This window comes from Arvicanthis niloticus, chromosome 26 (assembly GCF_011762505.2).
Source record: "Arvicanthis niloticus isolate mArvNil1 chromosome 26, mArvNil1.pat.X, whole genome shotgun sequence".
In the NCBI taxonomy this organism is placed as follows: Eukaryota; Metazoa; Chordata; class Mammalia; order Rodentia; family Muridae; genus Arvicanthis; species Arvicanthis niloticus.
The window spans coordinates 13032692-13056443 of record NC_133434.1 but is presented as its reverse complement, the minus strand read 5'-3'; the positions used below and the strand labels follow the sequence as shown (position 1 = coordinate 13056443).

The following is a 23752-nucleotide window of genomic DNA, read 5'->3' as shown; positions in this document are numbered from 1 at the left end:
CAGAAAGAGGCTTTTCTAGCCAAGACTGGGAACAACGCTAACCTGAGTCTAAACATTTAGGAAGCAGTATCATGATTTAGCAGAATAACAGTAGTAAATTTGCTAAGGCCGGTGACATCCCAAACCATGGGCTTTAACTAGGTTTACAGTATCATGCATGAATTTCCTCTTGTGAAGTAGAGGCCTCAGATCAAACCAGAAAGCAGTTGGTTACCCTCCTATAACCTACATGCCACTGTTGCACCGTTGGGCATATCTTGCCTAGCAGGTCACTAGTACAGCCTTCAGGGTCTAGTACTTGGTAAGGCCATTTATCTTTTTCTCCCCAGTGGCCTGCGTAGTACCTTCCAGCACTGAAAGCTAGCCACAGAGAAGACGTTTTCAGGTCAGTTCCCTGTGTCCTGCGACCAAAGTGAGTTGTATCTTCAGCAGTAGTCCTGTCATGTGGTTAAGGTGAGCAAACAAGCAGTAGTGGTGTTTTAGAGGCCTTATAACCCATACCTGATACAGAGGTTTTTCTTTAATGAAACATCTCTTCTAGGGGAAGCGTTGTCTACCTTTACAGAGTATCTATGTTGGAATTCCTTTTTTTTTTTAAAAATTATGTTTTTTGTTGTTTGTTTTTGAGACAAACACTACCTAGAACTTGCTATGTAGAACAGGCTGGCCTTAAACTCACAGAAATCCACCTCATCTGCCTCCTAAGTGTTGGGATTTAAAGGGTATACCATACACCTGGCTTTTATTTTTTTAATTTGCTTACAAAGTAACTTTAGACATTACTGTCTTCTTTCTTTGTTTCCTTTTTTCTTTCTTGTTTCTTGAAACATGTGGTACTCATTGTCAGAGTCCATGTTCAACTTTGTGAGAATCCTCCTGTGTTAGTCCCTTCGTGCTCAGATTGTAGGCAAGGGCTTCCATTCTACTTATACGTGATTTTCATATTGAAGGTTTTCTTTGTTTTTTTTTTCTCACTGCTATCTAGTATTCATTTGTGTGCACGCCTCTCCTATGTAGTTGCTACTATAAACTCCTGTAGACCATTCTTTAGTAGATAACACTGTGTTGCTTCATGCATGAGAAATTTTTTATTTACTTTTTTTTTTTTTTTAGATTTAGTGTGTGTGTGTGCGCGCGCGCGTGTGTGCAATGTCGCTGTCAGACACACCAGAAGAGGGCACTGGATTTCATTCCAGATGGTTGTGAGCCACCACATGGTTGCTGGGAATTGAACTCAGGACCCATGGAAGAGCAGTCAGTGCTATTAACTACTGAGCCATCTCTCTAGTCCCTAGAATTTATTTTTAAGATAAATTCTGGGAAGGCCTTTTGGAGAGGGGGGCTCTCTGTAAACACCATGGCCAGACTCGTGTTGATCCATGAACTCCACAAAGTTTGAAGTTTTTTAACAAACGTATTGGTTGGATTGAAGAGATGACTCTCCAATTAAGAGCATGTGTGGCTCTTGTGGAGGATCGGTTGGATTCCCAGTAATAGGTGATGAGTTTACAGCCATCCCTAATTCCAGTTCCGGTGGATCTGTTGCTCTCTTCTGACTGCCTCAGGCATCAGACATGCACTTAGTAGTGCACATACATTCATACAAACAAAACACCCAATAAATAAGACATAAGACTGGTTTTTAAAAGTGTGTGTGTGTGTGTGTGTGTGTGTGTGATAAAAGTCAGGCAGTTTTTGGTTCTTTTGTAGCATTGTAGGTTCCAAAAATTGAGCTCAGATCATTAACAAAAGAGTATAAAGCTTTAATTGAGGCTAATCACTATTAAACTTCAAAGTAGCATTGAGTTCTGGTTTCTTTTCTTTCTTTTTAAAATTTACTTATTTATTTTGGTTTTTCGAGACAGGGTTTCTCTGTGTAGTCCTGGCTGTCCTGGAACTCACTCTGTAGACCAGGCTGGCCTCAAACTCAGAAATCCGCCTGCCTCTGCCTCCCAAGTGCTGGGATTAAAGGCGTGCGCCACCACCGCCCGGCAGCATGAACTCTTGATTCTCCTCCCAACCCTACCTCCCATGTACACATTTCAAAGCAGTGGCATCATACCTGGTTTTATGTGGAGCTGGGGATCACTCAGTGTCTCATGGTACTAGACAGACACTACCAACTGAACTGCAGCCTGGGTACCACTCAGCTGACATACTGATGTGCTTTTGTTCCATAGTGTGCATATGAAGATTGAAGAAAAGATCACACTAACTTGTGGGAGAGATGGAGGATTACAGAACATGGAGTTGCACGGCATGATCATGCTTAGGATCTCAGATGACAAATTTGGCCGGATTCGTCTTCATGTAGAAAATGAAGATAAGAAAGGGGTACAGCTACAGGTATGTAGAGGCTTTTCATACTGAGTGCTAGGATAGTCTCTTCTGGATTTTCTATTTGATTTTTGCAGTACTTTGAAATTGAATACAGGCTCTTGCTTGAGCTAGGCTCAACTATATAGCCTTGGCCCCCTTTTTAAAAAGATGATCTAAAATCTTAAATCTTTATAGAAGGTGAATCTTTCCACAAAAATTTTTTTAAAAAATTATAATTTCTTAGGAATCCTATTTATCCACTATGTAAGCCAAAGGGGTTTAGTTTCTGTTTTCTTCATCTTCCTTCCTTCCTTCCTTCCTTCCTTCCTTCCTTCCTTCCTTCCTTCCTTTTGTTTTTTGTTTTTTTTTGTTTGTTTGTTTGTTTGTTTTTCAAGACAGGGTTTCTCTGTATAGCCCTGACTGTCCTGGAACTCACTCTGTAGACCAGGCTGGCCTCAGACTCAGAAATCTGCCTGCCTCTGCCTCCCAAGTGCTGGGATCAAAGGCATGCGCCACCACTGCCCGACACTTTCTTTCTTTCTTGATGTGCAGTAGTTGAGACAAGGCCTCACATAGGTCAGGCTGGCCTTAGACTCACTATGTAATAGAGTATGACCGTGAACTTCTAATTGTCTGATTCTCCTACCTCTAACTTCAGAGTGCTAGGACTCTAGGCAGTTGAATCTAGAGCCCCATATATGCTAGGCAAATTCTCTGCTACATTTTCAGCTTCTTACTTCTTTATTTTTAGTGTATTTATTCTGTGTGTCTTTTTTTTTTTTTTTGTGCTTATGAATATATGTCATGTGTGGACATGCATATGCCATGTGTTGGTTCTCTTCTTTGTGGGTCCTAGGGACTGAGCTCAGGTTGTTGCTTAGAAACAAGTGCCTTTACCCACTAAGCCATCTCGCTGGCCCCCTCACTTGTCATTGAATTTCAGGCTTTCTTCTCATTCCAGACCCATCCAAATGTGGATAAAAAACTTTTTACTGCAGAGTCTCTCATTGGCTTGAAAAACCCAGAGAAGTCATTTCCAGTCAACAGTGATGTAGGGGTACTAAAGTGGAGACTACAAACAACAGAGGAATCTTTTATTCCTTTGACAAGTAGGTATCTGTGATGGGTGTTCTCTTATCTTTATTGTCATAACAAGTTCTTTTTGGCAAAGTGGAATTGATGCTAAATTTTGTATATTTGAATTAGTCATTTTAATTTTTTAAAAGATTTGTGTGTGTTTTTGAGTGAATGTATGCCATCTATGAATAGGTGCCTGTGACAACCAGAAGCCATCAGATCCCCAGAGCTGGGATTACAGACGGTTTGAGCCACCAGTGTATAGTTTACATTAGGATGCTATAAAGCAGCTGTGTGTGCAATTTGAACATTTTCTATCCTTTCATACTCTTGATCTTAGCCCAAAGGCCAAGACACAGTTGTACTCTTTTTCTAAAGCTGAGGTGTGATGGCTTTGTTTTTCTTCTCAGTTAATTGCTGGCCTTCTGAAAGTGGAAACGGCTGTGATGTCAACATAGAATATGAGTTACAGGAAGATAATTTAGAACTCAATGATGTGGTCATCACCATCCCACTCCCGTAAGTGACACTCTCTTAGTAATCCTTATCCTTGGGTTGATCTGCAGAGCTGCTTCCTGGGGCTTGGGGATGAAACCCCAGGAGGCAGTACCTCACTGAAGATCCATTCTGACATGTTTGCCTACTTTCTTCTCAGTGTGACACTATTGGTTAAACCTGGAGGCTCAAACACAGCAGGGGCTCTAGCAATGAGCTTCTCTTAGTCCTCTTCTCACCTGTTTTAAGACAGACTTTCACAAAATGACCCAGACTGTCCCTTCTTAACCTCAAGAGTAGCTAGGATTGTAGGTCTGAAGCACTAGGTGTAACGGATACTGCTTCTTCATAAATACCAGATGGAGAGATGGCTCAGCAGTTCAGAGCACTGACTGTTCTTCCAGAGGTCCTGAGTTTAACTCCCAGCAACCACATGGTGGCTCCCAACCATCTGCAATGGGATCTGATGCCCTCTTCTGGAGTGTCTGAAGACAGCTACAGTGTACTCGTGTAAAAGAGAGAGAGAGAGAGAGAGAGAGAGGGAGAGGGAGAGGGAGAGGGAGAGGGAGAGGGAGAGGGAGAGGGAGAGGGAGAGGGAGGGGGGGTAATGTATGTATGTATGTATGTCAGTTGTGCATCACTCTGGAGACAGAGTATCTCCTGAGTTTGAGGGCACCCTAGTCTACAGCGCTTGGAAAACCACTGGTCTTCAGGGCTATGGAAAACCACTTTAGAAAAACAAAAGCAGTTAGTTGATTAAAAAATAAATTAAAAACCAGTTGTGAAGCCTGTTATGGTGGCACAGGCTCATAATTCTACCACTTGGAAGGTAGAGACAGGAGGACCGTAGCTTTGATCCTGGGCTGTGTGTAACCCTGTTGTGAGAAAGGAAGAAGGTGGGATGGGGACCATGACTAGTGTGAAGGAAGGCAGACACATTTGGCTTTCTAGAAAAGGGTAATTGAGGCTGCAGAGATGGCTCCGCAGTTAAGACCACTGACTGCTCTTCCGGATGTCCTAAGTTCAAATCCCAGCAACCACATGGTGGCTCACAACCATCCATAATGAGATCTGATGCCCTCTTCTGGGTGTCTGAAAACAGCTAGAGTGTAATTACATAAACCTTTGGGCCAAGAGCTGACAGGGCCAGAGCAAGAGGGAGAAGGGAAGGGGAAAAAAGAGAAAAAAAAAAGGGGGGGGTTAATCCTTTTTGAACAGAAATGAAGAGGTAGAGAGTAAAGTTCTTATGGGAAAGGAGCCAAGTGGTGAAGCTGTTCTGTGACTTGCGTTGGTAGACCTCATAGACAGCATGTGTTTGCCAGAGAACATGCTGCTGTGCAGTGGTTAAAGGCTTCAACAACTTGTTGAAGTGAGCTGTACATTTTGAAAGGGATGGAATTTACTTTGAAACCAAGACAAATTAATTGTAGTGCTAGAGCTGTTTAGTTAGGCTTCATGCACTTCGTAGTCTTTCCAGGGCCAAGAGGATGAACCCATTTCCAGTCAGTCTGCCAGCCTGCGTTTTCCCCTCTCTCTCACTGAAGGTGGGAGTATGTTTTGGATACAGTATGCCTACATCAGTTTCATTGAGTTTTCTAGAAGCATTAAGTTATGATTGACGTGCCGGGTGGTGGTGGCGCACACCTTTAATCCCAGCGCTTGGGAGGCAGAGGCAGGTGGATTTTTGAGTTCGAGGCCAGCCTGGTCTACAGAGTGAGTTCCAGGACAGCCAGGGCTGCACAGAGAAACCCTGTCTCGAAAAACCAAAAAAAAAAAAAAAAAAAAAAAAGTTATGATTGACATGAAGCATGCAGTGCAGTAAGTTTAGACATGTATACACCAGGGAAACTGTCAGCACAGGCAAGATAAACACGTATGTCAAGCTGGGTGTGGTGGCTTACACACTAATCCCAGCACTTGGGCCACCAAAGCAGAAGGATCCTCTGAGTTTGAGTTCCAGGTCAGCCTAGGCTATGGTGTGAGACCCTGTCACACACATATGCACCTCAGAATTTTTCTTCCATTGATGTCTTGTGTACTTCACTGGCATATTCTCATGGTCCTCTGGACTATCGTGTATCTCCAGTAGAGTGTGCACTGTCATTACCTCCGCTATTACCCTCATCCACAGCCCTGCCATAGGCAATACAGGGTTTAATTGTGAGCCACAGAGTATTTCTATTGTTATATGCCTCAACTTTTATTGCAACAAAATAATACTTAATTTCTAGTTTTGTTGCTTTTGATTACTGAGGGATGTATCTTGGCCAGGTCTCACTTTTGTCCTGATTGTTTCTGGGGGCTCCCTCTCTCAGACAGGGTTTCTCTGTGTGGCCTTGGCTGTCCTGGAACTCTCTGTAGACCAGGCTGGCCTCGAACTCACAGAGATCCACCTCCCTATACCTCCCAAATGCTGGGATTAAAGGCATGCTCCACGACCACGTGGCTTTATTTCTACTTTTTAAAATAATTCTTTATTACCAATTGTCTTATTATTCTGAAGAGATACCATGACCGTGGCAGCTTTTAAAAAAAGAAAGCATTTTTTTAAAAAGATTTCTTTATTATGTATACCGCATTCTGTCTGCATGTATACTTGCAGGCTAGAAGAGGGCAAAAAAATCTCATTACAGATGGTTGTGAGCCACCATGTGGTTGCCGGGAATTGAACTCAAGACTTCTAGAAGAGCAGACAGTGCTCTTAACCTCTGAGCCATCTCTCTATCTCCCTTTAAAGGAAAGCATTTAATTAGGGCTGGCTTACAGGTTCCGAGGTTTACTGCATTAATGTCATGGCAGGAAGCATGGTGGCAAGCAAGCAGACACCATGCTGGAGAGGTAGCTAAGAGTTCCACGTTCAGATCCTCAGGCAGCAGAACAGTGAGCCACTTGGCTTGGCTTGAGCTCCTAAAACCTCAAAGCACCCCTCCAGTGACACACTTCCTCCAACAAAGCCACTCTTCATAATAGTGCCACTCTCCCTGTGGGGCTAAAGGGGCCATTTTTTTATTCAAACCACCATGCCAATATTTCCATTAATAGGATTAACCAGCACACCTATAGTTCCAGCCCTTGAGAGGCAAGAGAGTTGTGATTTCAAGCCTATGTTATTCAAAAAGACCCTAATTTGAAAAAAGTAAAATAATACTGTGACTGTCTTCACAAGTCAGTTGTCTCTTCAGAACAATACATAGCTGCCTCGAAGAGTGGCAGGACTTGGGCACTGCTGATAGGTGGACTCTGTTGAGATTTATTTTACTAGACTATTTTTAGAATGCCACAGTTTTTAGGTCTGTCTGTCTATTCTATAATTATGGCTTTGGTGGTTTCCTGTGTCTTCGTTAACTTTACAGTGGCCTGAAGAGATCTTTGAAAACATTTTACCCCAGTGTCTAGAGCAGATTAGAAGTCAGTCAGAACTGGGCACAGAGAAGGAGCAAACACTGTAAAATTGATAGGAAAGAGTTAAATCTTTTGCCACCTTTTAAGTCTTTGTTTTCCTCATTCACCCTGCCCCTAATGTAAGCATTGAGTGTCGTGGTGAACTAACAGAGCGTAAATTTAGAATCTGTGGGAGTAGGTGACACTGCCTGTCAGCCATTTGTGGGAGTGCAAAGTACATCCTAACTAGCCCTGATTCTTCTGTGACAGAGACAACCTTGTATCTCTTTTTCTAGTCTATTTTACCCACACCTTGTAGTCATGGTTTCACTTTTCCTTTACCAAATAAATCCACTAAATTATAATCAGATCAACTCACTAGCATTGGCTTCAGTAAGGTTTGAAACATTTTGGTAACAAATCTTCTCAAAGATCTGAGTTTACCTCTATTTTTGGTGTATAAAGTCTTCTGCTGGGGCTGGAGAGATGGCTCAGCAGTAAAGAACACTGACTGCTCTTCCAGAGGTCCTGAGTTCAATTCCCAGCAACCATATGGTGGCTCACAACCATCTATAATGGGATCTGATGCCCTCTTCTGGTGTGTGTGAAGACAGTGACAGTGTACTCATATACATAAAATAAATAAATCTTTAAAAAAAAAAAAAAGTCTTCTGCTACCAAACTGCTATATTTCTCATCGTTATTTATTAAAGAATTTCATGGTTAAAAAGTCCTTAACGGGCTGGAGAGATGGCTTAGTGGTTAAGAGAACTGGCCACTCTTCCAAAGGACCAGGTTCAGTGCTCAGCACCCATATAGCAGCTCACAACTGTTTGTAACTCCTGTTTCAAGGGATACGACACCCTCATAATGACATACACAGTCAAAACACCAATAAATGTAAAATCTTAAAAATGTCCTTAACAGGCTACCAAACCATTAATGATTTTTTTTTTTACAATGAAAATATTTTTATAGACATCCGCCATCTTGGTTCCCTGTTAGCTCCTAGGTCTAGTCAGCCCCCAGAGCTGTATCCTAAATGCCTGTTGTTCTATTTGTCTTTCTCTACAAAGGGAGTTAAGTGATTGATGTCCTTAGCCAAGGTTTTACAACTGTGATCCTTGAAGTTACCAAGCAGCCTAATTTTTAGAGAATTTGAGGCAGAATTTGAAATATGTAATCAAATTTGAGGTTGGTTTTCCTTGTTGGAGTTCTCTGAGCTCTAGACATCTACTACACTGACGAGATGTTTCTTGTGACAGATCGGGTGTTGGTGCGCCTGTGATCGGCGAGATCGATGGGGAATATCGACATGACAGTCGGAGAAATACCTTGGAGTGGTGCCTGCCAGTGATTGATGCCAAAAATAAGAGTGGCAGCCTGGAGTTCAGCATTCCTGGGCAGCCCAATGACTTCTTCCCTGTTCAAGTTTCTTTCATCTCCAAAAAGAATTACTGCAACATACAGGTACTCTGTTGTAACAGAAGGCAAGACAAGTGTCTGATAGGCTGCACGGTTTCATGTCAAGGCAAAAATCACAGCTGAAGTCTTCTGCAGACTACAGCTCTGACTCAACATCATACTTCCTTTCCCCCTTTTATAACAGGGTCTGCTTATGTAGCCCTGGCTGGCCTAGAACTTGCTATGTAGACCAGGTGTCCCTTCAGCTCATAGAGGTCTGCCTTCTGTTTGTAGGAGCCAGAGAACTCAGCAGATAAAGAGCACTTGCCCTTCTTGCAGAGAACCTGGCCTTGGTTCCCAGCACCAACATAGTTATTTACAGCCATCCAGAACTCCACTTCCAGTGGATCCAATGCCCTCTTCTGACCTCTGCAGGCACCAGGCAAAAACTACACACACATAGAATAAAATAAATCTAAAAAGAAAACAATGTATTTTGTGTGTATATGTAGGACCATGTGAGTGCCAGCTCATTTGTGGAGGTCAGAGGACAGGCTAATGGAGTCAGTTCTTTCCTTCTCAGCAGCAGAGCCACCCTACTGCTCTCAGGTTTCTTTCCTAGATAAAGTTGAAAAATAATAAAATATTTCATGTAAGAGTACTTACTGATTGTACATGGTTCATATACATTAAATTTGTTATAACTTCAGTTATCATAAAGTCTTTTTGCATATTCATTGCCTTGCTGTTGCTTTACCTTTTACCCAGGAAATCAAAATACCTTATGTATTTAATAGTGCTGAAAATCCAGCCCAGAGCCTCAGCATGCTAGGCAAATGCTTTACCATTGGTTATATATTCTTGGCCTCCAATTTGTTTTTTTAGAAGCAAAATGACTGCATAAAACTGGGACCAAGGATCAGTGACTAGTGCTTGGTTAGCCTACCTAAGCCCTGAGTGTTAAAATGTGTGAGTCTGAGCCTTGCATAGTGGCTCACACCTTTAATCCCAGCACTTGGGAGGCAGAGGCAGGCCTGTATCTATGAGTGTGAGGCCAGCCTGGTCTACATCCAGAGCAAGTTCCAGGACAGCCAGAGCTACATGGAGAAACCCTGTCTCTAAAAACAAAAGCAAACAAACAAAAAGAAGAAGAAAACATTAATTCTGGGGCTGGAGAGGTGACTCAGTAGTTAAGAGCACTGGCTGCTCTTCCAGAGGTCCCAGGTTTTACTTACATGACAACTCTGACTCCTATGTCTGTGTCTCCAGTCCCAGCTGATCCAATGCCTACTCTTGGCTTTGCTGTCACTAGACACAAAATGATGCACAAACACCCATACACATAAAGTAAGTGTAGAAAAAGAAGATCTTGCAACATAGTCTGGCTTTGGACACAAGAGACTGAGATGGATTTAGTAAGTAATGCAGGAGAGGTAGCAGGCTTATTTAGGATCAGAATGTTAATTGATCGTCCTTATAGAATGTCTGGCTTTCCTGGGTTTTATATGGCAGACTGAGCCTCGACACTCATTCTGGCTTTTACTGTAGTAGTCATTTTTCTCTAGAGGACAGATTAGATGGTGCCACAAGTAACGAGTACGAGCTCTGAGTACTTTTTGGTATTTCCAAGGTGCTTTTAGTGCTGTGATAAAATGAAAATTTAGTTAACATTTCAGAGACTCACCATTCTTTTTCCTCTCCCCCTTCCCTCTCTGTTTTCCTAGGTTACCAAAGTGACCCAGGTAGATGGAAACAGCCCTGTCAGGTTTTCCACAGAGACCACTTTCTTAGTGGACAAATATGAAATCCTGTAATACCAAGAAGGGAAAGCTGAAAAGGAAGGATTTCAGAGTAATAAAGAAGAAGCCGAAAGTGGCTGAAGAGTTTTTCCAAATTTACAAGCCATTGGAGACCCCCCCTCCCCCCTTTTTCTGCTACAGTGCACGTTCTCTGCGCGCAAGGACCCTCAACTCACCATGTTGCGGTGTCACAGAGACATTTTTGACAAAGAAATGACACTGACATAAAGGGAAAGGCTGCTGATTTCTTTGGCCAGCAGGAAGCCAGCTCTCCAGGGAATGCCCAGTAAATAGCTCTTCTGCCTTCACCCAAGTCTCCCTTTATTTTAAGCCCTAAATATAGGTATATTTCATACTTTGTTTTTAAAAGTTTTCTCTATAGATTTGAGTCTTTCCTTTCTGTTTTCTTTCAGTACACTTACACCCTAGTCATCTGTGTGTAGGTAATTGTGTTTAGCACTCTGAGAACAAGGTTAACCCATTCTTGTCGTTCAGAAGTGCAGTGAACTGCTTAAGGAACGAGGAGTCTAAAAGTTGAAATACAAGATTGTTTTATTTTCTCTCCTGTATCCATCTACTGCTCCATTTCTTTATGACATTGTTCCCTGTGAGCCCTGCCCTGCCAGTTGCAGGCAGTGCCTGAGAAGCAGCTTTTATATGTGCACATCTTTTCAAGGTGCCTGGTAAGATGGCTACATCCATTTTCACATGTAATCATGTCCGCTGCTAATGCTACCCAAACTTAAAGTTCCACATGCTGTGGGACAGTTGAGCTGAAGCATTGTCACTCAAAAGTGTCGTAGCCCTCTTTGAGTCCTCGTGTCCACCTCCTCCCCCTTCCCAGATGCTCGTCCCTTCATCAGTCTCTCCAGCAGGACAGTCTAGTGAGTCTGTACCCTCTCTCATTAGCCTCAACCACTGAAGAGACCCCATGTTCACCATTGGAGTGCTAGCATCTTGAGAGGCGTGTGATTATATTGGTATGTATGAGGGGTTACTTACATAGACCCCATCTAACCTGACATTTTCTACCTGCCTCTCTGTCCTTGTTTCTGAAAACCTTTTTCCCTTCCTCAGCCTTTTTGGTGTCATCGTGTAATAATGGTAGGAGTTTCTCAGCTCATTTTGATCCATTACCTTTTCAGTGGAGGCTGAATCAGCCAGTCCTGCCAAGCATTGCACTGATGGGGTGGGTGATCAGATACTGCAAGGCTACAGGCAGTTGCAGTGGGAAGCAGTAAATGACAGTAGGTGACCTCCACTCTCTCAGGTGACTGCAGAGCAGAGCTCTCACTCTGAACACCTGGCCTTCCCTGGCAAGAGTATACTACCTGTGAAGCAGAGCAGGCACACAGAAGGCCATGGCTGGGATGGCTTGCCAAAGAAATTTCTAGCCTTTCCCTTCCCCCAAGCTGCATCAGGGAAGAATCCTTATCTCTAGCGTGGTTTTCACATGAGGTTTTCTGAGGAAGGGGACTGGGATAAGAAGTCTGTCATGTAGTAAAGTAGACAAGAAATCTTATTAATCCAGCTGTATTTCAGAGTTGTTCGTCCCTATGATTTTTAAAGTCAAGTTTAATTTCACAAAGACTTTTTTTCTGAAATTACTTTTGGGGTAATATTTAAAATGAGAGACATTTTGTAACCCTGTAAAATACATAGGGAATATAACATTCCAGTGTACACAACGGAGGCAAATTCTTTAATCAAATAAAAGAGTATTATAAAATGAGATGTTTACTGGACTCTAACTTTGAGAACTGCTTGGTGATTCATGATACTGTAATAGGATCTAAAATTAAAGATTAATGATGCATTGTTTTTTTAAAGAAAATAATCTATCCAAGTGTATTCATTGCCTTGTCTCCATTTCCCAGGTATTGTGTCCCTGTTGTATGTATTTGAGTACATATACTAAATCTTGACAGCATAGTTTTTAATAGGATTAAGGCTTCTTAGAGCTTTTGCTGGGTCTGGAGTCTTCCATTTGTCAGCAGTTTAGAGTCAGTCAAATGAATTATTTTTTTTAAAGGATAGCATTCTGCAGTATCCTGGAGCCTTCCCTTTGTCAGTGATGAGTAACTGAACCAGGACAGTATGGGGGACGCTTTAGAAACTTGCTTATTCCCTCAAATGGTTCCTTGTCAAACGTGGTAGTACTTGCCTTTGGTCTCAGCACTTGGGAGGCAGAGGCAGGCGGATTTCTGAGTTTGAGGCCAGCCTGGTCTACAGAGTGAGTTCCAGGACAGCCAGGGCTACACAGAGAAACCCTGTCTCAAAAAACCAAAAAAAAAAAAAAAAAAAAAAATGGAAGAATGAGGAGTATGTTTCTTACCTTGTAGGCTTCTTAGAAGCAAAACCTTAGGAGTGACCCCTTACTACAAAACTGTCTCCCTCCTTTTCCTGCATCCTTTTGTAAAACATACTTGCAGCTCATGTGCTTTTTCAACACAATGGGTAGAAAATCCACAAATGGTTGGTGGCTGTGTGTTGCTGTTATCCGATGGTAGGACAAATCTCTTAACACTGCCTCATTTTGTCCCAGGGAGTTTGTGACTGACACAAAGCAGGCCTTTATAAAATCGAGGCCACCTTGCCCAACTAGGCTTTTCCTGTCCATAAACAGAAGTCAGGGTGCCTTGCGGTTTTAGAAGCAGAGACTTCTCATCCAGTCTGCTGCCAAAAAGGAAAGGTCTTTTACTTTGTTACTCATTGGGCAGGGCTAAGTAGTCACATGGCAGTGTGACCCAACAAAACCATAAACTTACTCAGAATTACCATTTTCTCTTTTTTTTTTTTTGTCTTGCTGGATTTTTAATGTTTTAGTATTTTTAATGTGTTTGTGTCTGATTGCCTGAGTGTAAGTAAGTCCACGTGAATGCAGATGCTGACAGGACAGAGGCATTAGCCTCCCTGGCCCTGGGGTCATAGCGGTAGTCAGTGACTCGGTGTGGATGAACTAAATTCTAGTCCTGCCAAGCGGTTTACTAAGCCATCTCTCCAGCCCCATTTGGTTGGTTGTTGTGGTGGTGGTGGTTGGCTGGTTGGTTTGCTTTGGTTTGGTTTTAAAATAATTTTTATTGCCACCAAGTTTGGTGGCACATGCTTCTAATCCCAGAGGCAGAGGCAGGCAGATCTCTGTGGGTTTAAAGGCTAGTCAGATTACAAAGAGGACATCCAGGGCTATGCAAAGAAACCCTGTCTCAAAAAAAAAAAAAAAAAAAACTAAATTTTTATTGTCTTATACTTTTTTCATTTTAAAAATTATTTTATGTGTATGAGTGTTTTGCCTACATGTATATCTGTACCACTTGAGTCCTGGTACCAGCAGAGGCCAGAGGAGGGCATTGTATTCCTTGAGACTCAGAATTGGAGACCATTGTGAACCACATGTGGGTGCTGGGAATCAAAGCCAGGTTCTCCAGAGGATCAGCAGGTGCTCTCGATCACTGAGCCAACTCTCCAGCCCCCCCCCCCCCCAGTACACCCTTTTAACTCATTTACATGATTCTTGAGTTCCATCTTGATAGACTACAAGTAGTGGTTTGTTTTTTGTTTTGTTTTTTTTTTTGGTTTTTTGAGACAGGGTTTCTCTGTGTAGCCCTGGCTGTCCTGGAACTCACTCTGTAGACCAGGCTGGCCTCAAACTCAGAAATCCACCTGCCTCTGCCTCCCAAGTGCTGGGATTAAAGGCATGCGCCACCACCGCCTACAAGTAGTGTAGCCCACACCGGCTACAAGTAGTGTTAAAATGTCAAATAGTTGAAAACTCCTCCTAGCTCTTAAACATCCTAATTCAGTTCTGGGAAACACCTGTGTGTCCCATTTGATCAGGTTTATAAACAAACCAGATCAGGAACTATTTGAAAGAGTGGCCCTGCGAATTCAAGGCAACGAGAGAAGCAACTGATTTTATCTCCCCAATAAAAGTGTATGCAGTGCTGGGGGTCGCATTCAACACGCTGTACACCAAACGGCACGCGCTGGACATATGTGCTGTGCTCTCCATCCTCAGGGCCTGTTCTTTGCTCACAGGCAGGTCCTGAGCCAGGGAGGTGGCGAGACCTTTCTTCAGTCCTGGCCCAAGTTTCCCATCCCGCTTGATTGCATTAGATTTGCATACAAGTGTGGACTGTGTGAATTTTGTAAGACCAACTGATAAAATCATGGCTTACCACTGTTAAAGTTTAAGCACTCTTTACCAAATTGGATGGAATGAGGTGGTACCTGGCACCAATGATGCCACTATACCTACACAACACCTACACAACACCTTCACCAGTGGTGGTATTTAAGACCCAAAGGGGTCACAGAGATGGATGACACAACTTTTCTTAGGGAGACCCAACACACAGGTCTACTTACTCCATAAAGGGAACCCACAACAGACCAAAGTAAAGATACCACCTGTCTTAGGGTTTCCGTTGTTGTGAAGAGACACCATGACCAACTTTTTTTCTTTTTTACAAATAAAGTTTTATTGAAACAGTCACATCATTTGTTTATTTAGTAGCTATGACTTGTTTTTATGCTATGAAAACAGGGTCAGTCAGTTATGACACAGACAACATAGCCTGTCAAGCCCAGAGTATTTACTCTCAGGCCTTTTATAGAGCATGTGGGCTGACACCTAGCTGAGTAACAAGTGCCACTTGTCTTATGGCTCACTTGCATCGTTTTCAGAGGGATCCAAAGAGCTACAGTCTGAGAAAATATGTGGACAGAAGCCCAGTGTGGGCAGTGCAAACCTGTAAGCTAGCATTTGGGAGGCGGAAGCAGGAAGATTTAAGAGTTTGTAGCTAGCATGTGCTGTATGAAAACTGGTCTAAAAAAATGTATAAATGACATGTGGCTTAAGGCTTTTATGACATCCCAGATGGTTTAAAGGAGGAAATTAAACATGCAAAACAATAGGCAGTATCTCTAGGCAATAATTTCAATAAACTGGACTGTTACAGAGAAAACCGAGAGCCAGTCCAATACATACAATTATCACTTTGCCAGGGAACACTCCTTGTGGTGGCAACAGTATACCTCCTGCTGACAGAATTATAAGTGGCTAACAGACTGTATCCACCATGTCGGTACACAGGCCTCTTTCTCTGAAAAATGTCCAGAAGAGAAGAAGAGGGAGAGGCTAGGAACTGTGAGGCATTGCCTAGGGTCCCAGTGCCCAGGTCTCAGAACTTCAGGGGAATGACAGGCCAGTACTTCGGCTGCTTTCTGTCACAGTGCTTGTCAAAGCTCCGCTGCACAGCAGCCTCCATGGCCAGGATCTTGGGAGCACTGTTCCCATACAAGTGCTTCATCTCTGCTTGGCGCTGTTCCCAGAACTTCTCAGATGGGGGCTCCACTGACCTGTAGTGGTTGAAGTACAGGCCATGGTCTGCGTTCACATAGTCACTCAGGCACTCAGCGTCCAGCAGTTGCTGTCGATGTCTCTCTTCTCCAAGCAACTCTTACAAGGGACATTTAACTGGAGCTGGCTCACAGGTTCAGAGGTTTGGTCCATTATGATAGCAGAAAGCATCCAGGCAGACATGGTGCTGGAGAAGGAGCCAAGAATTACACATCTCGATCCGAAGGCAGTCAGGACATGACTGACTTCCAGGCTGCTAGGAGGAGGTTCTCTAAGTCCACCCCCATAGTGACACACTTTCAACAAGGCCACACCCACTCCAACAAGGCCACGCCTCCTAATAGTGCCTCTCTCTGGGCAAACCACCACACCACCAAAGTCCAGCTTAGTAAACCAATGAGTTATACTGGGGTTGCTTTATTTTTATTGTAGTTACTTATGGGTGATAGGTTACTTACAGGAGTAGAAATGACTCAAAGATTTATCACAAGCCCACCCCAGCATGAGAGCTCACAGAGCTGGGAACTTGGAGCATAACACAGAGCCTGCAAGGCTGCTCAACCTGGAGAGTGGCTTTTCCAAAAGATTCAGATGGTTTAAACCTCTTCCAGGCAGCTGCTGTGGTCTATTTTATTGGAAGCTCAGCTTGTCTGAGAAGCACTCTTCCCTTTTATTCCTTACTGAGGCAGGGAGGGACCTAGAGAATCTGGTCAGTTTCAGGGACTTCCTTGACTTGACTTGTTTCCCTTCCTTAAGGAACTTCCCTGCAGGAAGGAATAGTTTCTTGAGGAAACTATTACACAACAAGAGGGTCCTTTCTGGGAGAGGGAGTAGACGACAGAGGCTGTTGGCCAAATGAGTAACATTCGCCCTCTTCTGGAGCCAGTGGGAGCACAATTGAGACGAAAGACAGAATGGGAAATGTGCCAAGGCAAAGACAGGAGGAGTGTGGAAAGCCACTCTTGACAGCCACAGCTAAGTGCAGAAGGCTTTGAAGAACTCACCCTTCCTTCCACACCCAGCCTTTGCCCTCTCCCCCTGCTTCCATTTCGGAAAGTCTGAAGCATGCTTGGAAAGCTGTCCTCTGTTTTCTTCTCTCCCTCCCCCTTTTCAGCCCTGAGCTGCGCTCCCAGCTGCTCAACCTCTTGCATAACTGTGAGAGAGCACTGAGCTTCTTGATGGGCTCCAGATGTGCAGTGGGGTGAGGGTGGAGGGGTGGGGGCAGGAGGTCTTTTAGTCCCCTGAGTGCTCTAACTGTGGGAACACAGAGGCTGGACACAGCAGGAGATAGGACAAGCGTCGTAGGGTCAGCTGGACACTGAGACACTGAGAAAAAATTAAGTGCTTTAAAAAAAAAAACAAAAAACAAAAAAAGAAAAAAACAAAAAACCTGCCTCAGCATCATCTGCCTCTGGCAGGGTTAATTATTGTTTGACAGTCCTCCTGACAGCAGCTGGAGGTTAAGAAAAAGATGGAAGAGTTTGAGCCCCCTCTCCAAATGCTAGGTCTTCACAATACCGAACAAGATAGTTTGGTTTTGTTTTCTCTTTTTGCTCAAAAACACACTAGAACAGCATGAAAATTTTTTGTCATGAATGATACGTGCCTCGGGAAGGCTGTCCAGAGTGGAAATTGTTCCTTGAGCTTCAAATGATAGGAAGAGAGGTAGAACGAGGCTGCATAAATCGTTGGGCTTCCCGGTGACAACAGTGTATGTCTCACCTCTACTGGCTAGAGGTGGCAGGTGGGACCCTTTCTCCTCCTTCCTCTTGTCCCCTGCTCGGCTGTCTCCGGTTTAACTGCCAGCTATGGGTGGCCCCTACTAATGCTAGTTCTGTCAATGAGTGACCAAATTCCTGCAGTGGCCATTCCCGGGAAAGAGAGTGAGAGAGGGCACAGCACAAAAGCCACTGGAACAGAGCAGGGCTTGTCCATTCCAAAGAGGACTTTCATTTAAAATTTTTTTTTCCAATACATCCCATCTGGAATTTAGGCCAGACTTGGGGGGCTTCCTGCTCTTCCCTTCCCTTCACTGAGGAAGAGCGTCTGCCAGTCCTTTAGTGTAAGTTAAAGAGGCCCAGTCTAGTCAAGCTCAACTCCCATGAGAGGCCTCCTGGCCGTCTCCTGGGGCAAGAGCAGGCTTTGCAAGGTGCGGCTCCACTGTCAGCTTGGATTTCGGGGTGGGGGTTGAATTGCTGAATGACTTCGCCAGGCTGGGTTTCTAAACCGTCCCCCACTCTTTTCTTCTTCCTCAAACTCTCATTCTTCAGTCAACCTGGTGTCTTTCTACCCTGCCCTCAGCTCCAGCCGTAACCCACCAAGTCTGTATTGGAGGCAAATGGACGGAGGCCAAGGGGCGAGCTCCATTCAGCCTTCCTGGGTCCTGTGGTTTGCACCACACTTTTTGGTTTATTTTTGTTTTTCCGAGACAGAGTTTCTCTGTGTAGCCCTGGTGTCCTTGAACTTATTCCGAGACCAGCCTGGTCTCGAACTGACAGAGATCCACCTGCCTCTGCCTCCCGAGTGCTGGGACAAAGGCCACCACCATCTGACTTACAGCACACTTTTAACAGACTTTCACGTTAATTTCTGAAGCCTGGTGTGTATTATTAATGCGACTGACAGGTCTCTATGGTGGGGCTTGGCATAGGGAAGGGTAGGGATTGACCTGGGCGCCTTCAGTAGATGTTCGGAAAGGAAAGTTGAACATCTGTGGTAGGAATATTGCTGGGGCTCATTGAGAGTCAGTGAAAGACTCAAGATTCTTGGGTAGGCGGAGGTAAATAAAGTGTTTCGAGGCCCAGAGTGGAGGGTGGTCTAGGCGGGTCGGAAGGGGAGGGCAGGAGAGCATGCACGGTGGCCGTGGTGGTGGTGGTGGAAAGCCCAGCTGTACAGATGAACAAAGCGGGCGCTGTGCAAGCGGGGGAGGTGCTGCTGTGGGAAAGGCTGGGTGGGGGCCTTGGGCTCCAGCACCACAAGGGCGTCTTCTCTAGCTGGCCAGGCGGACAGGACGGGATGGGGGCGGGGACTCAGGGAAGGGGGGCGGGACAGTCTCCCTCTCCTCCTACTCAGCTGGCTGCAGGGGAAAAGCAACAGTGTCCCCGCCAGCCTGAGGCCGCCGCGGCCCGCTTGGGCAAAGGGGCCGGTGTCCCCCCAACTCCCCACAAGGTAAGCGTGCCTCTCCCACTATGCCTCGGGGGTTCCATTCGCCGTTTGCCTGGGTCTACAGAAGGGAAAGTCCCCGGGACCAGACGAGACCAGTCTGGCCCAGAGAGCTGGGTAGAAAGGTGCGGAAAAAGGGGGCCATGCCAGGTGAGAGCGTTGGCGGAAGGGGCTTTGTGGGCCGTCCTCGGCAAACTGCTTGCTTTTGCCCTCCTGAGTCGTTGCCAGCGCCACCGCCAGAGGGGGCCCTGGTATTAATGCGGAAGGACCCCCCCCCAAACTTGGGGGATCTCGATTCTCTTGTGGGGACCCCGACGGCCAGTATCCCATACTCGCAGTCTCGGGTTGGGTACGCGCGCGGGATCTTGTCTACAGCATCTCGCATGGTCCCTCTCCACATCAGCAGGACCACAAGAAGGGGGATCCCCTAGGCGTCTCCGCTCTCGTTCTAGTTCCAGATGTCTGGCTGGACTCAACAAGAAGTGGAGTCCAACTCTGAGGCGTAGGAGTCAGGGAGGGATCCTGGGGTTTCCACGTCTAGGGTCTCCTGGGCACTCTTCCAGGACCCCCGTTATCCTTGAGGGTCCCCGGCGACCTGGGATGACTGAGCCGTAGACTCTCGCTCCGCCTCCGCGGTCTGGATCCAAATACAGCGCGGAGTTCCCCAACAGAGGCCGAGCCCCGTCATCCGGCTCCCCCGGGATGGGGAAGCGCGGGCAGGCGGCTGGGTGGGGCCGTGGGGCGCAGGGTTGCCCAGGCGCCGCGGACGCTTCCGCCCAGGCCAGCGCAGCGGGGACTTGGCCCGCGACCGCGCGGCCCGGCGGGGGACCCAGTGAGCCGGGGTGGGGCTGCATTCTGGGCCCGTTAGCTCAGCGGTCCTGGAGACTCCCGGAGACTGACTCATCGCACTTCGGGCTCACCCCCACAGCAGTCACACAAACAGAACTGGCCACTCACACTGGCGTCCGCGCAGCTCCCACGCACAGCATCCCACGCCTCACCTCCGCGCACCCGCAAGACACATCACACGGACGGTCCAGTGTCACACCGCCGGTGCGCACGTGAATCCTTTACATGTGCCTCGACTTCACACACTTAGTACGCGTCACACCACGCACTCCACAAGCTGGGAAGGGTCGCCCGGGAAGGCTGCTCCAGTCACGCAACCTCCCCGCACGCACGCACCTCCCTCCACATGCCAGCCCCCTTCCTGCAGCTGCGAGGCCGCCCCCTTTCCCTGCCGTGCAAACAAGCGACTTCTTCTCTCCGTCCTGCTGAAGAAAGGCCGCTTGTCCCCGGGGCCGGACGGGCGGGGCAGCCGCAGCAGGCGACCCAACACTGCTGCCTTGTCCCACCCGGTGGCCTGGGGAGGGCCAGGCCTCTGGTGTGCGGAGATCCACGAACCCTGCGGGTTTCCCAGAAGTGCACCTTTCCAGCGTCGTTCCCCAATCAATACTCCACCCCAACTGCTCTTCCCAGCTGTCTTCTCTGCCCCCGGATTGTCCAAGACTCTCTTCTCCCGTTTCTGGGGATTTCTCTTTTCCTAGCTGCCCTCTGGTTCCCCACTCCAAGGTGCTCTGAAGCGCCTGGTTCTTCCTTTTCTATTTGGGGACTGTATGCCAAGTCGTGCCCCTAGCACCCCGCCCCCCCCCATCACCACTACGTGCGCTTTTGAGGGTCCCCTGGCCTCCCCTACAGTCTCTCTGTCTCATCCCAGCACTGCTGTTATTTTTTGAGACAAGGTCTCATGAAGCCTAGGCCGAGGCTGGCCTTCAGTGCCTGATATCCTGTCGCCACATCCGGAGTCCAGGGAATCGGGTTTACAGGCATGTACCACCACACCCCGGCTCTCCTCGCCAGCTTTCGGTATTTCCTCCTGATTTCACACACCATTATCCCTGCGCCTCGTCCTTTCTACAAGCCCTCTTTTTTTCTCTGCCTATTTTTCTTATTTCTAATTTCTTCTCTACATGTCTGGCCTTTGGACATGCGCCCTGCCTCTCCTGGGCATTCTGCCCGCCCAGCCTCAGTTTCCTTCCCGTCCTGACTCCTTCCTCTGCTGGTGGCCCTTCCTCGAGGGCAGATGTGAGCAGGGAAGACAAAGTGATTGTGACCAGAATGGCCTTGGCCTACCGCTATGCGTTGGCCCCGTGAGACCCAGGTGAGGGAGGGGGACCTGACTTTTTGCTCCAAGGCTGGCTTTGGACCTTAGATCTTGGGGCCCCTTTGGATCCTAGGGATTTTCTTCAGTGCTTGCTGGTACCAGAGCTGGTGGGCTCTTCCCAGGACTCCCTTCGCTTTTATTCAGGTGCTAAGACCTAGAAACAGGTGTTGTAGGCTGTCGGCACATTGGGGTTGGGGCTCAGGTTACCTGTGTGTGTCCCCAGTCTTTATACTCTAGGGCGTCTTCCCCTACATTGATAATACAGGCACAACCAGGCCCCTGCTTGGGTGTCTGCATTTGGGTGCAAGTGGCTTGCAGAGAGGGCTAGGCCCACTCTTCGGCAGTGGGAGCCAAACCACAAGGGGTTTGGGTTTGTTTGTTGTTTGTTTGTTTGTTTTTGTTTCGTTTTGCATCTGGGCATAGCTGAGTTCTCCACAAGTGCAGCACAGAGTGGCTATTTAAAGCCCTGGGTATGGATAGCAGCTCGGTGGGACCACAGCGTGCCAGCCAGTGGAGAGTGTCAGGGGACAGCGCTGCTTCTCCAAGGGACATGGGATTGGGGTCAGAGAAGAGGGCACCTGGGCCACGGTGAGATCCCTCTATCAAAGCACCGTCTGAGCCCAGGTCAGGTTGGTCTGGTGTCTTTTTCCTCTGCCGTGGGTTAGGTTTCTGAGCTGAGGCCATAGCCTCGCACCTTCCAATTGCTGTGCGGTTTCTTATCTTCTCTCTACACCTCTTTCCTTATCTCTGCCTCTCGTTTCACCTCCTTATTCCCCTCTAGCCTCTCCTTGAGTCACTCTTATTTCCTCACTAACCTAATTCGTTTGCAATCTTTATTCCACTTGAATTTATTCACTGTAAATAAGTAAGGGCTTCGCAGGTGACAGTGACAAGCACTCTAGTGTAGCAGATAGGGAAACTGAGACCCATGTGCCTTCCGCAGCTAATCAAACCTGCTATTTTTAGATTGCCTTGTAGCTCATGGAGTGTGATTGTGTATCCTACCTGAATCTTCAGATAAACTTTTCAAAATTGTTTTAATTTGTATTTTATGTGTACGGTGTTTTGCTTGCATGTACGTTTGTGCACCTTGTATGTGTCTGGAGCCCACTGAATCCAGAAGAAGGTGCAGAATCCCTGAAACAGGAGCTACAAATGATTGTGAGCCGCCATGTGGATGCTGGGAACAGAATTCCCATCTTTTGAAAGAGCAACAAGTGCTCTCGACAAAGAGTGGTTTCTCCAAATTCCAGTCTCTTTAGATTCTTAAGGGTTAATCTATATAGCATAAAATCAGCCCAAGTTAAGTATGCAGTTACTTTCAGCCTATTTACAGAGCTATGTAACTATCATTGAAACTTAATTTTAGAACATTCCTGTTGCAGGCTGGCTTAGCAGATAAAAATGGATGCTCCTCAAGCAGGAGGAACTGAGTTCGAATCCCTAGCACCTGTGCCTATAATTTCAGAACTGGGGGTGGGAAAGAGGCAGGAGGATTGCTGGGTTTGATGGCCAACTGCCTACTTCAGATTCAATGAGATAACCCCACTGAATAACCGGGTAGGGGCACCTAACATCTGCCTCTGACCTCTGCACATGTGTCCTAGACACACATGTGCATACATGACAGCCCCCCAGAAAGAACATTTCTGTTGCACACAGCTCAAAAATCTTGTGCCTATTCACCGTCTATTTCTGTTCTACTCCTAGCCCCAGGCAAGTACTGTTCTAGACAAGCCCTGTTCTGACTAATTTTTCTTTAATTATTATTATTATGGTTTTATAGAAGATTGATTTGACAATGTGAGAAGTTTAATGACTTGTCCAATCCAGGAATGGTGGCTTTCTTGACCTGTGGAAGCCCAGCAATCGGGAGGGGTAAAACAGGAGTTCTAGACCAGCCTGGGGTGCATAGTTCTAGACCAGCATTAGCTACAGACCGAAACTCTGTCTCAATGAACGAACAACCAAAAAACCACCTCCATCCTGGGGTTGTAGAATGGTCTCTAAAAACAGCAACAACAAAAGCCCTGGATTGCCGGGTGGTGGTGGCGCACACCTTTAATCCCAGCACTTGGGAGGCAGAGGCAGGTGGATTTCTGAGTTCGAGGCCAGCCTGATCTACAGAGTGAGTTCCAGGACAGCCAGGACTACACAGAGAAACCCTGTCTCGAAAAACACAACAAAACAAAACAAAACAAGCCCTGGATTCCATCCCTAGCACCACATAAAAGAGGGCATGATGTCATACACCCAAGGTATATCAGAAAGATTAGAAAGAAATTCAAGGTCTCCTCCTCCACTACCACCACCTCCCATCCCCCATCCTTATACAAAAGTTCCTGGGATGAAACTTTAGCTGGCCAGGAATTTGCTGTGTGGCTCAAGCTGGTCTCAGACTCCAGAGATCCACCTGCCTCTGTCTCCTGCATGCTAAGACTAAAAGCATGTACCACCACACCCAGCCTTCATTTCTTGTTTTATAGCCAGCCTGGGATATACTAGGTCTTGCCTAAAAAAGACAAAAACAAAACCCCAAAGAAACGTGTGTGTGTGTGTGTGTGTGTGTGTGTGTGTGTGTGTGTGTGTGTG

General features: G+C 46.2%; 2 protein-coding genes across 22 annotated transcripts in view; both read left to right on the top strand.

Moving 5' to 3' along the window:
• Arcn1 (archain 1 coat protein complex I subunit delta) overlaps positions 1 to 12207 on the top strand; it is a 28089-nt gene extending 15882 nt beyond the window's left edge. The window contains exons 6-10 of the mRNA XM_076924931.1: positions 2181 to 2346; positions 3281 to 3428; positions 3807 to 3915; positions 8538 to 8742; positions 10401 to 12207. Of these exons, the coding sequence (XP_076781046.1) occupies positions 2181 to 2346; positions 3281 to 3428; positions 3807 to 3915; positions 8538 to 8742; positions 10401 to 10490 (718 nt within the window). The 3' untranslated portion in view covers positions 10491 to 12207. The remainder of the gene's footprint in view (positions 1 to 2180; positions 2347 to 3280; positions 3429 to 3806; positions 3916 to 8537; positions 8743 to 10400) is intronic.
• Positions 12208 to 18872: 6665 nt separating this feature from the next.
• Phldb1 (pleckstrin homology like domain family B member 1) overlaps positions 18873 to 23752 on the top strand; it is a 47662-nt gene continuing 42782 nt past the window's right edge. For 13 of the 21 annotated variants that reach the window (XM_076924917.1, XM_076924914.1, XM_076924912.1 and 10 more), the window contains exon 1: positions 18873 to 19002. The gene's annotated coding sequence lies outside the window, so the exon portion shown is untranslated. The remainder of the gene's footprint in view (positions 19003 to 23752) is intronic. The other 8 variants (XM_076924923.1, XM_076924922.1, XM_076924921.1 and 5 more) reach the window with 2 other exon arrangements.